The sequence below is a fragment of the Pocillopora verrucosa genome, chromosome 2 (assembly GCF_036669915.1).
Source record: "Pocillopora verrucosa isolate sample1 chromosome 2, ASM3666991v2, whole genome shotgun sequence".
Lineage (NCBI taxonomy): Eukaryota > Metazoa > Cnidaria > Anthozoa > Scleractinia > Pocilloporidae > Pocillopora > Pocillopora verrucosa.
Genome location: NC_089313.1, coordinates 3,542,208 through 3,555,187, shown reverse-complemented (window position 1 = coordinate 3,555,187; position 12,980 = coordinate 3,542,208). Strand labels below are relative to the sequence as shown.

The 12,980-nt window shown below is 41.0% G+C and overlaps 3 protein-coding genes across 6 annotated transcripts in view; 2 read left to right on the top strand and 1 right to left on the bottom strand.

Annotated features, from left to right (window-relative positions):
- Positions 1–1,701: 1,701 nt before the first annotated feature.
- On the bottom strand, positions 1,702–12,794 carry LOC131773256 (monocarboxylate transporter 4-like). Of its 2 annotated transcripts, none has more exons than XM_059089243.2 (4): positions 12,699–12,794; positions 5,734–6,302; positions 4,917–5,286; positions 1,702–3,134 (listed from the first exon to the last, which is right to left on the bottom strand). In XM_059089243.2, exons 1-4 carry the CDS (start codon positions 12,736–12,738, stop codon positions 2,845–2,847), a joined length of 1,269 nt encoding a protein of 422 aa, XP_058945226.1. In that variant the 5' UTR covers positions 12,739–12,794; the 3' UTR covers positions 1,702–2,844. The 2 variants fall into 2 exon arrangements, with proteins under 2 accessions (XP_058945226.1, XP_058945225.1); XM_059089242.2 differs by lacking the exon at positions 12,699–12,794 and adding an exon at positions 7,445–7,697.
- Positions 3,334–4,902, top strand: LOC136278953 (otolin-1-like; the record flags this gene model as incomplete). The annotated part of the gene is made up of 3 exons (XM_066162271.1): positions 3,334–3,483; positions 4,242–4,289; positions 4,576–4,902. Coding segments are annotated over 3 exons (525 nt in total), but the record flags the coding sequence as incomplete, so codon positions are not given.
- LOC131773255 (uncharacterized) overlaps positions 11,369–12,980 on the top strand; it is a 33,438-nt gene continuing 31,826 nt past the window's right edge. For all 3 annotated transcript variants that reach the window (XM_066162086.1, XM_066162088.1, XM_066162087.1), the window contains exon 1: positions 11,369–11,542. The gene's annotated coding sequence lies outside the window, so the exon portion shown is untranslated. The remainder of the gene's footprint in view (positions 11,543–12,980) is intronic.

Sequence of the window (12,980 nt, the reverse complement as noted above, 5' to 3'; positions counted from 1 at the left end):
GATAAGTGTATTTCATCAGATATCTGGTCAGCGGATAACTGTATATCAAACAGTGTAACGCAATGGCTAGTGCATTTTAAAGAAAATGTGGTTGTTTGTGATACTACGTTGTTGTGCTTTCGGTCTTTATTTCCTTTTTTTTGTTTAGTTTCGATTTTAATCAATTATTATTTTATTTTTAGAGTCCGGTTGTCATGTCACCTTCAAATTTACTTGGAAATGGAGCCGAGATGCCCTTCATGCATCGTTGTCACGCAGTCTCTGGCTCAGATGTTAAAGTAATTATGCAGTTTAGAAAGAAACCAAAAGGACAAAAAAAACTAAATTAATTTTTTCGTTTCTCTTTGAGTTCGATTCAGCTGACTTTCTTCAATGATATTCAGTCTCAAGCGCAGGTTGCGCAAACAATGCAAATAGAAGCAAGTGTGAATGGAAGAAAACTTGCGGTGAGCTCTGTTTCAAAAACTTGCGTAATTCCTGGTTGCAATTTTTTCACCCTCTTTGTGCTCGATTCAGTTGACCTTCTACAACTATATTCAGTCCCAAGGGCAGGTGTACGCAGACAATGTAAGTAGAAGCAAGTGAGAATGGAAGAAACAACGGGTAATGATAGAACCAAAGTGTTTGTTGAGCAAGACGTAGAAAGAGATGAATCACGGTGTAATCAGGCCGGTTTCAAAATCGAACGCTAATCCAGCCTATAACACACGCATATAATGTGCGATTTTTTCTAACAATAGCGTAAACAATAACTCTCAAGGCTATCGTTTCTTAACTTGCTTGAACAGTTGATGAGCTCAAACAATATTCCCTTTGACCAATCAAAGTTCTCCAGATAACGTTTCGCTACTGATATTACAGGTCTCTAATTTTTTCGCCATTGTAATTAAATGTTGCGAGAACAATAAGAACTCTGCGCGATATCCCGGCTTGAGTTAGGCTCTGTTTTAAGAAATTGCGTAAGTCCTAGTAGTAATTTTTTCACCCGGCATTTCCTGACTCGTGTTCAATCTTCTATCTGCGTTTAGATATTTTTTTTTACAAAAAAAAGAAACGCGCGAATGCTCAGCGCAGGGAGAAGATTAGATATTGCCTCATTTTGCACGACAAGAACTGAAATAACGATGTATTTACTTCCAAAACGCAAACCTCTTACTGAACCAGAGGGGATGAAATACCTTATTATCTCGGTTATATCATCTTTTTCAATTTTAAAATGAAAAATACAAACATGAAATCTGCACTGCTGTTGCCCGATGCACTTAATAAGCTGCTTTTTGGAAATTTTACGACATTTTTGTTACACACCAGCCTGAAGATGCAATTGAATCAAGGGCATAACGGCTATATAAACAAAACAATTTTTAAATTTGTATTCTGGGTGACTGAATGTTATTTAATTGTGCAATCATCGGATAGGGCCCGTCACACCTGTCTAATTATTTACCAATGGCGTCAAACATCGCCTACAAACTTAGCTTGTAAGGATGGTGAGAATCTGGCATCTTATCGCATAAGGAACATGCGATTTTTACAACTTGCGAGCTAAGACTTACTTTCTCTTAAGTTGGCCTGAAGGTCATCTGTTGAGTTTTTTTAGTGGAGCCAAAGCATACTTTAGTCCGGTTACCCAAATAATCACACATTTACATATTTTAGAAAACTTTTATTTAACTCATAATAAATAGTTTTAGAGTCGGTAAATATTTCTCAAGTATAAAATACAATTGCTTCACATTTTCTCTCGATTACTGTTTCTGAAAGAAATATTTGTTCTATTGTTCTCCCCGTTTTCTTTTTCCATAACTTTTTTCAATTCATTCATATGCTTTGTTTAGTTTAGAGTACAGCGATTCAAAAGTTCAAACACATTCAGCGGAAGAAGTTGATATCAAGAGACACAAAGGTAGAAGTACCACGTCAGCAAAGCTGTAACCTTCAAAGCTGGCCCTGTGAGTCATTCGAGGGAAGGACCAATAGACAGTCGAACGTGCATTACGCGGCTCTGTATTTAGCGGTCACCCTGTAATAAGCGGTCAGTTGTCAAAGTCCCGAATTTTTTTCCCCTTAACCACAATAATTTTCATTTCTAGGGGTTACCTTTATTAAGCGGTCCCTCCCAACGGCCTGTTTTTATTGTTTCCCATCTGTGGAACTACTCAAATATAACTAAGAATAATCTTTCACGTAATGTTGAATCCATGTTCCTTTCTCAAAATCAAAGAAAGTAGTATTTCTGAGCGAGATTCTGTAGATTAAGTGGTCAATTTTGGCACAAAGTGGCGTTTTGAATTGTTTTTTTAAAATACCCCCAATCTGTGGAACTGTATTAAGCGTTCAATCTGTATAAAGCGGTCACCATTCCCCATGGGTGACCTCTTAATACAGGTTCGACGGTAGCAGAGCATTCTTTCCGGAATTTTAATCTATTGAAATTAAACGTTGTTTGTAGTAAAGCTAAATGTCAGAGTACGAAAATATGTAAATTTGTATCAAAAGTATTAATTAAATGTATGTAGGTATACGTATGTATGGATTACTCTTGTGCTAGTGGTCAGCGCTGCACACATCGCCTTACAACAGAGACAATCTTTTGATCTCTCTTATCTCAACTTATCTCTAGTTCAGTACTTTGTAATCATCATGCCATCTAAGTCATTTTCGTTGTGTGGCAGTCGTGTGAGCGTTGCAACACGAGTGAATCCTAGACTTTGCAAACAGTTTAGTTTCGTTTTCGTTTCAGTACTACCATTACTTAACTCTTTATACTAAATGTAATTTGGAAACATAAAACAAATTTATGACAGACTTTTTATGAAAAAACTTGAAGCAAAATATTCTTCATCAAAAGATCGGACTATCCAAGGCTATAGCGAATGAGGAAGACCTTATCAGACGATCTCTACCAATCGTAGATATTGAGTCCTGAGAACCACCTTTGGACTCCAATCCGGTGTCATCCACACCCTCTAATTGGCCTGGGTGCACTGTCTCTTCAACGTCATCATCAAAGTTTTTCTTTTGTTCTTGTTTCACACAAATGAGAAGAAATGGGATGAGACTGGCAACAATCGCCACTCCACCAGCCATAAGAAACGCAGCAAAGTAGTTACCAAACTCATCTGCCATAAACCCTGGAATATTGATTAAAAAAAAAATTTAGACAGTAACAATAGGCGACGGTTAAGTGCATATCTGCAGAGAGGATGTACTGATCTGATTCGTTTTAAAACGAGAGGGAAGAGAGGGAAGATAGGAGAAGAGGGGGGAGGAGGGGGGAAGAGGGGGGAAGAGGGGAAAAGAGGGGGGAAGAAGGGAAAAGAGGGGGGAAGAGGGGGGAAGAGGAGGGAGAGAGGGGAGAGAGGGGAGAGAGGGGAGAGAGGGGAGAGAGGGAAGAGAGGGAAGAGGGGGAAGATAGGGAAGAGGGGGAAGAGGGGGAAGAGGGGAAGAGAGGGAAGAGAGGGAAGAGACGGGAAGAGAGGGAAGAGACGGGAAGAGACGGGAGAGATGGGAGAGAGGGGAGAGAGGGACGAGATGGAAAAGATGGGAAGAGGGGGAAGAGAGGGAAGAGGGGGAAGAGAGGGAAGATAGGGAAGAGAGGGAAGAGGGGGAAGAGGGGGAAGAGAGAGAAGAGAGGGAAGAGACGGGAAGAGGGGGGAGAGAGGGGAGAGAGGGGAGAGAGGGAAGAGAGGGAAGAGAAAAAAGAGAGGGGAGAGAGGGGAGAGAGGGAAGAGGGGGATGAGAGGGAAGATAGGGAAGAGAGGGAAGAGAGGGAAGAGAGGTAAGAGAGGGATGAGAGGGAAGAGGGGGATGAGAGGGAAGAGAGGGAATAGAGAGAAGAGAGGGAAGAGAGGGAAGAGAGGGAAGAGAGGGATGAGAGGGAAGAGAGGGATGAGAGGGAAGAGAGGGAAGAGAAGAGATGGAAGAGGAGGAAGAGGGGGAAGAGAGGGTAGAGAGGGAAGAGAGGGAAGAGAGGGAAGAGGAGAGAGGGGAGAGAGGGGAGGAGGGGGGAGAGAGGGAAGAGGGGGAAGAGAGGGAAGAGGGGGATGAGAGGGAAGAGGGGGGAGAGAGGGGAGAGGAGGGGAGAGAGGGAAGAGAGGGGAGAGAGAGGAGAGAGTGAAGAGGGGGAAGAGGGGAAGAGGGGGAAGAGGGGGAGAGAGGGGAAGAGAGGGAAGAGGGGAGAGAGGGAGAGGGGGAAGAGAGGGAAGAGGGGGAAGAGGGGGAAGAGAGGGAAGAGGGGGAAGAGAGGGAAGAGGGGGAAGAGAGGGAAGAGAGGGGAGAGAGGGAAGAGAGGGAAGAGGGGGAAGAGAGGGAAGAGGGGGAAGAGGGGGAAGAGGGGGAAGAGGGGGAAGAGGGGGAAGAGGGGGAAGAGGGGGAAGAGGGGGAAGAGGGGGAAGAGGGGGAAGAGGGGGAAGAGGGGGAAGAGGGGGAAGAGGGGGAAGAGGGGGAAGAGGGGGAAGAGCGGGAAGAGGGGGAAGAGGGAAGAGGGGGAAGAGGGGGAAGAGGGGGAAGAGGGAGAAGAGGGGGAAGAGGGGGAAGAGGGGAAAGAGAGGGAAGAGAGGGAAGAGAGGGGAGAGAGGGGAGAGAGGGAAGAGAGGGAAGAGAGGGAAGAGAGGGAAGAGAGGGAAGAGGGGGAAGAGAGGGAAGAGGGGGAAGAGGGGGAAGAGGGGGAAGAGGGGGAAGAGGGGGAAGAGGGGGAAGAGAGGGAAGAGAGGGAAGAGAGGGGAGAGAGGGAAGAGGGGGGAGAGAGGGGAGAGAGAGAAGAGAGGGGAGAGAGGGAAGAGAGAGAAGAGAGGGAAGAGAGAGAAGAGAGGGAAGAGACAGGGGATAGGGGAGGGGGGAGAAGGGGGAGGGGAGTGGGGAGATGTTTTCACACGAAAGCGCCTAATCTATGGACAATAAGTATCATATCATACCTGATAAGGGTGGGCTACCTAAAGCAAATCCACCCGCAACCATTAATACAAGCCCAAACGCGGATGCCCTTAACGAATCTTCAACGGATTCCATGCATTCGATTATGAGAGCTGTTATCAAAATACCATCTGCGACACTGAATATAATGACGAAAGCAATCAGTCCAGCATAAGTAGTTGTCAAGGTAAGTAGCATTGTCGACACCCCGACAATAAATGTCCCAACTTGTTGGAGACATCGGGCTTTTATGAATCTCAAATTGCATAAAAATCCTGCCCCAAGACGTCCGATGGTGGCGAAAATACCCATAAATAGATACAGAAAGGAGCTTTTGTTAGCTGGAATACCGAGATCATCACAATACTTTATCTGAAAAAAGAATTGGACATTGTGAGGTTTGAGCGTACGCCACCAAAGTGAGTCGCTTGATCATACTAGTGTGACTCTTGATCATACTAGTGTGACTCTTGATCATACTAGTGTGACTCATAAGATGCTGGTCTCTTAGCCTTTTTTACTTTTTTTTATAAACTGAGCTGACATCGGGAAGTAGCCACCATAGGGAGTTTATAAGCTTTCTGAGTGTTAGCCCATCGTCAGTGCGAATAAAAGAATTAAGGTTTTTATGTGATTTATATACAGAGAGATGGAGCTACGCTTTTGTTAGGAGCGTGGTAACGAGAAAAACACAAGAATAAATAAGTTGGATGAAAAGCGTTCGTCGATACCGTGGGGATTCAGAGTTTGCCGATTGCAGGATTGGCTTGGTAAACTAAATCACAAACTGTAATGTGGGCCTAGAGATTAGATACTTACTATGTGTACGTATGGCACCAGACGAGCAAATGTGGCAAGTCCATTTCTCAGCACTATCATGCAGATGATAGGATCCCTTAGCAACGAAAGGTTTTGCGGACGTTTCTTTCTACGAGCTTCCTGTTTTTCATCAGTCCTTACAGATGTACTTTTTCTATGAAGGATGACTCCAGTAACTGATGCAATACCTAAAATACCAGCGAAAAAACGGAAAGAGTTCTTCCAACCAAACAAATCAACTAACGCTTGAAGAGCTGGTCCAAGAATCATCGTTCCAATTCCTTGCCCAGCGGTCACAATTCCAAGAGCAAAGGACCGTTTCTTGGTGAAGTATTGAAACACAATAATTGGCGAAACCACGTAAATAGCCGATACCCCAATAGAAAATGGCAAACTGAAGGCAACGTAGAGGGTGATGATGTTTGGAGCAAATGAACCCAATGCAAGGCCAACGGCACACGACAAACAACCTAAAATGGTTGTGACACGAACACCAAATCTGTTTAGGATTGCACTCGAAACAGGACCAAGAAAGCAAAATACGCCTATTATTATCGACGAAACCCATGCTGCGGAAAAGAAAGAAGTTATACTGGCCGTTACATTATTACTTGTCGTAATGGAGTTTTGATTTTCCAAATTTAAGTCCAAAGAATTAATTACTCTAGAACATATGGGATTTACGCATTAAAGCGGTTGTTTAAAGACACTTTCATATCGAAAACTTGATTCCTAAATATTGGGATGAAAAGAAACCATTTCCAAGATATTCAATGTTTCTGTAGTAGAACAAGAGTAAGTGCAAAGGTTTGGGTATGAAAAGGATAGTGTTAATCTCGTGCACCTCACATGGAGGTCACTAGAAATGTTTCGCACTTAGCTACAGAATGTTAGCCTATTCCGTTGGCTGGTTCTGAATTTCTGGTCTAGGTCTTGCGTAAGGCCTGCCACCTGCATTAACTCAGCCTATGAGTTATTAGCCAAACTAACAATGGCTGGCAGTCTGTGTCAATGTGTTAGGAATAGTGACGAGAGGTGAGAATCGTTGCGTGACGGGTATGACAGCTTTCAGCTCATTAAAAGTTCGTGACATAGTAAACAAAGGGAAAGCACAGTTCAAAACATTTAGAATTGTTTTTACTGCATGATTTCAGTCGAGTTTTCGTTGTTCTGTTTTTCATACAATGGACTTCAGAACGATGATATTAAACCTCTAAAGAGACATCTTTCTAAAGCTGACTCACGTTTTACGTCGCAATAAGCGAGATCGTGAATAAGGTATTCAAGGCCTTCTCCCGTGAGACTAGATCGCTCTTTAACGCTTTTTAATATTTGAGCCACAAAACGCAGTATAATTTCCCCTTAGTAGTCAATTCTCGTCTTTACACATCCTGCTTCAGCTGAACAGAAATCAACAACTCGTTATATATAATTCCGGTTGTTTGATAACGGCGTAATATGTGAGTAACAGTTTATAATATACCGACTGGAAGAAATTACGCTTTTAGTAACTGGCGTAAAATCTTACATATACACACTACCGACTGAAAGAAATTACGCCGTTAGTTACAGGTGTAACTATGTATTGCATCATTATTTCCTTCCACACGAGTAAAACAAGCGCTATCGACTGAAATAAACTTTTAAGGCAGGATATCTTCGGTAACATCAAAATTCCATGCTAAACCGATGCAATACAGAACACACTCACCCGTTTTCTCACGGTTTTCGTCAAAATAATTCATCAAAACTGGAAAGAGAACGCCAAGAGCGAACGTGAATCCAACTGAAAGGATCATGCATATCGTCGTACAGAAACAAATAAACCACGACCAGATACTATCTTGCTTGTACGAAGATAAGTTTCCCCAACACATTTTCGTGGTCACAGTTACAGTGTACGAAGCGCAATTAGAATTGTTCAATTATAATTTATCGGTCTTGATACAACAACTCATTGGAAACTGAAATGTTCTGATGACATATCTGGTCAGCGGATAACTACGTACAAAATTTACATCCTAACTAGCTTAGTGTAACGCAATGGCTAGGGCATAAAATAGAGAACAAATTGGATGAATTGTTTTTGTCCTACGTTGCTGTGCTTTGAATTTTCTTTATTTTGATTCCCTGAGATGAACCACTCTGGCTGGCCCGTCGACTTCAAATTTACGTGAAAATGAAGTTAAGATGGCCTTTAGACATAGTCACGCAGCTAGTAGAGACAAAATACTTGATTTTTTGTCCCTCTTTGTGCTCCATTCGGCCGTATTTCTTCAACGATATTCAATTCCAGGGGCAGCTTTACACGAAAAATTCAAGTAGAGGTAACTGATAACACAACTGACAACTTTATCTTGGGTCGTTAAATCAGAATTGTAAATTTCCTAGTGCGCGGCGGCCATCTTCCCGCGGTAAGTTGTTCTGAGGAAAGTAAGGGAGGGTTGTTTCCGGATCTTTCCTCCGGGTAAGAATTACAAAACTGCAGGTTTCAGGAGAGGAATCCATCTGGGATGAGCTATAGTTTTTACCTTCGCTGGCACTTGTCTAATTTTATTAAAATTTTAAGCAACCACGCAATCGTTTGCACTTTGTTTCTCGTCTTTTAAACAATTATTCCACTGATATCCACAACTAAACAGAAATTCAACAAGTGCAAATGGAATAAAATTTTCTCCATGAAACTCTCCTCTTTTCGATATTTTGGTGCGAGCTTACTAAATTTGTTCTCACACACAAACTTTTCTAAATAAAAAACGACCGGAAGTCACCGATATTTCCGAAACGGCAAAATAATCACATGACATTTGCATCGCTTTACGACCGGAGAGTTTACAAAGTGTAACCTAGATATTTAAGCGAAATACAGTAAATTTAAGATCCTAGAAACGTTCAAGGATACGAGGTTAACTACATTCAAAAGATCTTGCGAACTGCGTTTGAGTTTCAGCTCATTGTCAAGCTGTACACAGTGTGAACGGGTTTGTTTTGTGGAACCTGACCTTGCGAAGGAAGTTATCTCAGCCAGGACACCTTGCGTTTAACTATCTTTTCTTGCCCTGAGTTACGACAGGCACAAACTAACTGACAAGTAGTCAGTTCAATTTATACAACTTCAAGGTTATCATCGCGAAAGCGTTGTATACATTCGTAAACGTTTGCTGTGTGGTGGTGAGCGAAGGAAATGACATAAAAAGCTGCGCGAATGAGTTTCATAAATGGGATGTTGTTCTTAAGGTTCACGCAGGGCGAAGAAATTTAAAGGAAAAATTCTCATTAATTCTGGAATTTTACGGTAAGTGACTGGATGTCTTTCTATTGTGCATGGCTATACTTTTTCGATACCAAAAAACCGCAAACCTGAGGCACTAGTGGATTTTACGTGGCATTTATGGCCAGACAAAGTCAAAAGCCTTAACAACATATTGACTTCAGTTTTTTCGATTCACTTGTAGTCAGTTTTCGGAAAAATAAAAGCTAGATATTGGAATTTATAACGAGCTTTTTGTCAGTTCAAACACCCTAGGTTACCCTCGATTGAAAGACCTCAAGGAAATGCTATCACATACGCCAGCAGTTATTACAAGATGATAATTTTCCATATTCAGCACGATTCATCGGCCAGTGCTCCCTTTCGAAGCTTATGTAATTCATGTACTCAAATTTAGTTTTTTCCTCATTCGGTATTAACTGACTCTATTGATTTAGTAACAGTCCTCGATGTCAGCCTTGACAGCTATGGTGAACATTTTAAGTCTTCGGCATTTAAAGAAAACTATAAAACCCTGGAAAATTTAGTAATATCAGCTGAGTTCATAACGTTAATTGGCCACCGTAAAAAGTTTCAAAGCTGACATTTCGTGCGTAAGCCCCTCGTCATTCACTCTGTTGTACCCTGCCACCGACGCCAGGAAAACTTTGAATAAAATATAACTTTCATAGGAGAAAAGATTAGTACGTGGCAAGTTTATATCACGGAATTTTTTTTTTTTTAAAGTTATCCATATTTTAAAAAAAGTAATGTTTGGGTGACACTTGGTGCTAATCAACGAATGGGTGTACCCCTATTCGCCCCCCTCCCTAAAAGGAACAGATTGGAAAACATCAGGAAAGCCTAAGATGTTTGTGATTAGATCCGCGTGATAGACCCAGTTTGCTAGCTTTTGTTCCCGCGTCTGGTCATTTTTTTCCGTGTGGAAAAAAGATATCATTCGCGCCTTGATGAATAAAAAATTGAGTGATTTTCATGAAGTTTCTAAATCTCTGTCGCAAATTCCCTTTTTTGTTAAAGTAGTTTAGGTATTCAGACGCACACGTTATTCTTAAATATTTCACTGCAATTAACGAATGTAATTGAATTAAATTGGTCGTTCCCACCTCTTGAATTCAATTCAATTGGATTTTGCTGGTTTCAATTGGCGTCGTAAGAATCCAGCTGCCTTTACAACGGAAAGATTGTGAATAAACATTTCTTACACTGATGGTAGATATATATTCATTTGCTCATTCGCAAAATATAACCTGAACTTTGTGCAACAAAACATCCGTCAATTTTTTTATGTTCTTTTTCAACTTCGTAACGGGATAGGAAAAAAGTTATTCACTCACAGAAAACGAAGATGGCCTTCCCTGAGGCATCTTTTTTATCCGGCTAAACTTAGCTTAATGTTACCAGAGGCGCTAGAATATGCTAAAAGCTGTGGCCCAACATTTAAGGAAAAAAATTGTCCTTTTACTTTTAGATAATAACCCACAAAAGCCATCCAAAAGCACTTTGTCCAAACTTTGACACTTCTGATTGTCTGGACGTTATGTGTAAAATGCAGCGGCTTTATCGCCGAGATAATGATGCCACAAAGCTAATTAGGAATGTTAACTTGCTATGTATAATTAAATTTCTAATATAATATCTTTCGGGCATTTAGATAATTTAGACGTACTTTATTCTAAAATGGTGAAAGTGCCTCTCTGACATGAAACTCAACAAAGGTATTCTTATCAGGATTGTCGATGCAGTGAGAATATATCAGGAAACCTTCCAAGTTACAAGTAAATAATTTAAGATATTTTTATCTCAGATCGGAAGTTTTAACAAAGCTTCTGTCAAAATATTGTTAGAGTTATTGAGTGTTATTCAGCTATGGATTTGCTGCAGGCGTTATTAATGATGAGTTGATTCATATTTTGTGAAGGCAAGGTCATGGTCTAATCATCCATGGAAAATCTATCAGTGTGAAACCCATTAACTACAAGGACCACTTCGCAAACAGACATATGACTACAAATTTTGATTGGTTCATTTCGTTTAGCAGGCGAGAAGTTAGTGAAACTGTTACGAATCCACCCCGAGGGGTAGCATTAGCGACAGATTAATGACCATGCATGAAAATGGACCACACAGCCAAGCTACTCGGCTCGACAAATGCTGTAAGATTTAAGCTGCCCAATATGGTACAAATCGCTTGTATTTGTGCAGTAAGAAAGTCTCTTTAAGCCGCTTAAAAGAAAACGTGAAAACGAAAAAACGAGAGAAAACGTGACCCACCAAAAAATTGAGCATGCGCTGGTTGAGAGCTAACCACTCAACCATTGGCCGCAGGAAATAATACCATTCCTGCTGTGATCTAAATGCCGCCAATTAAGCGGAACGAAAGTTAATCTTTAGACGCCATCGAATCAACAACGTCGGTCCACATTTACAACCTTTCTTGGTGGATTCAACTAAAAGAGCACGAAGAGGCGAAGTATCAAGTGTCCAAAGGTGTTGGATAGGCAGTCTCGGTTGTATCTCTGGAGAACAGATTTACAGGTTAGTGCGGAATTTGATCCCGGTATGGATTGAGCACGCACCACTATCCATTGGTCTTACCGTTTTAACTGAGCGAATTCCACCGTCTTCGCAACCAGTAAAATGGCTGTTTATAGTAAGATGAAAGCTTTGTCCAGACCCAAGCGTGATTTCGAAATTTAGCGAAGCGCAAATTCTTCCACATCTGCAAATTATGCAGTTAGAACGCAAGCATTGAAACATTCCAGCTTGTAAATTTCGCATCCTTGAGGAATGGGTTGAAAATATTGGTATTTACTTAGAAGAATGAAAATTTGTGGAGGGGATCGATCTGTTTTAAGTCACTGGGTAATAAATATAAGTTACTGGCTCAGTAGAAATAATAACTTGCTGTTCAAGAGCTCGGCAAAGCACGAATTGGACGTAAAACAAGGCAGACTACCCGACGGTTTTCGCTGTGTCTCCCAGCTGGAACAAAACGTTCTGATACGATCAACTAAAGATGAAAACTACTCGATTTGATAAGTCTTATTAAACCACATCGCTGGTCAATAAGCCTTAAATAAACAGGCCTAAAATCTGCCGTTCCTGAAGAGGTTTGGCAGACATTTCTCGACAGACTTTTCATTTCACTGCGTGATTCCAAATTACTGTACATCTGATGTTTTTAAAATTGTCAAGTTCTCAGCCACAGTACATGCATTCAACATTTAATGGACCAACACCCTTGAGACTAGTTTTGAAACGGAAAATTGGACGAAACTGCATTCTCTAACATATTTTCCAGGTCTGGAACGATGAAACAAACAGTATTTAATTATCTTGATGAAGAGAATAAACTATTGGAAGTCACGTTTATTGTGTCTTAACTTTGTGTCGTAGACACCTGCGGAGATTAAAAGCAACATAGCACCCAAACTTGTTTTTCTTTTTTTCTTTTTGGAATTATTATTATCGATATTCTGACTTTACATCCCAATCATTGTTTTGATAAATTGCTTACAGAAAGTGAAATGACACTACTAAAGCAGACGATACATCACTGCTTAAGACTGAAATCACTACTCTCCATATTTTAATTAAGTTTAAGTTTGCGGTTGAGACAAACGACGGAAGTCGGCGTCACTCAGAAAATTTTTCGTTAGTTATTTTTTTTTTTAGCCTGGAACGTTCTTACCATATTTGTCTTGTATGACGTCTGGCTGCCCACGCCTCATTGTTGTTTGTCTTACTTTACTGTCTCTCCACTCGAAGATAAGTGCGTAAGCGCTACAGACTTGTGTTTTAAAGTTAATTTATCCATATCCACATTTTGACACAGGAAATGCAGATGAAGCAAGTTCATGCCGTAAATGCATATGTTGAATGAAATATTTTAGTTTGAGGAGACAAGGAGAACATGAATTATTTAAAAATCAAAATCGCTCTAAGAAGTAGTCATTTCCTGAATTCTCACGCA

What these genes read in the sequence shown, in the direction of transcription:
- LOC131773256 (XM_059089242.2), bottom strand. Translation starts at nt 7,610, where the DNA reads ATGTGTTGGGGAAACTTATCTTCGTACAAGCAAGATAGTATCTGGTCG. An exon ending in CGAAAACCGTGAGAAAACGG is followed by an intron (nt 6,303 to 7,444) that starts GTGAGTGTGTTC and finishes TCTTTTCCGCAG; the next exon opens with CATGGGTTTCGTCGATAATA. An exon ending in TGGTGCCATACGTACACATA is followed by an intron (nt 5,287 to 5,733) that starts GTAAGTATCTAA and finishes TTCTTTTTTCAG; the next exon opens with ATAAAGTATTGTGATGATCT.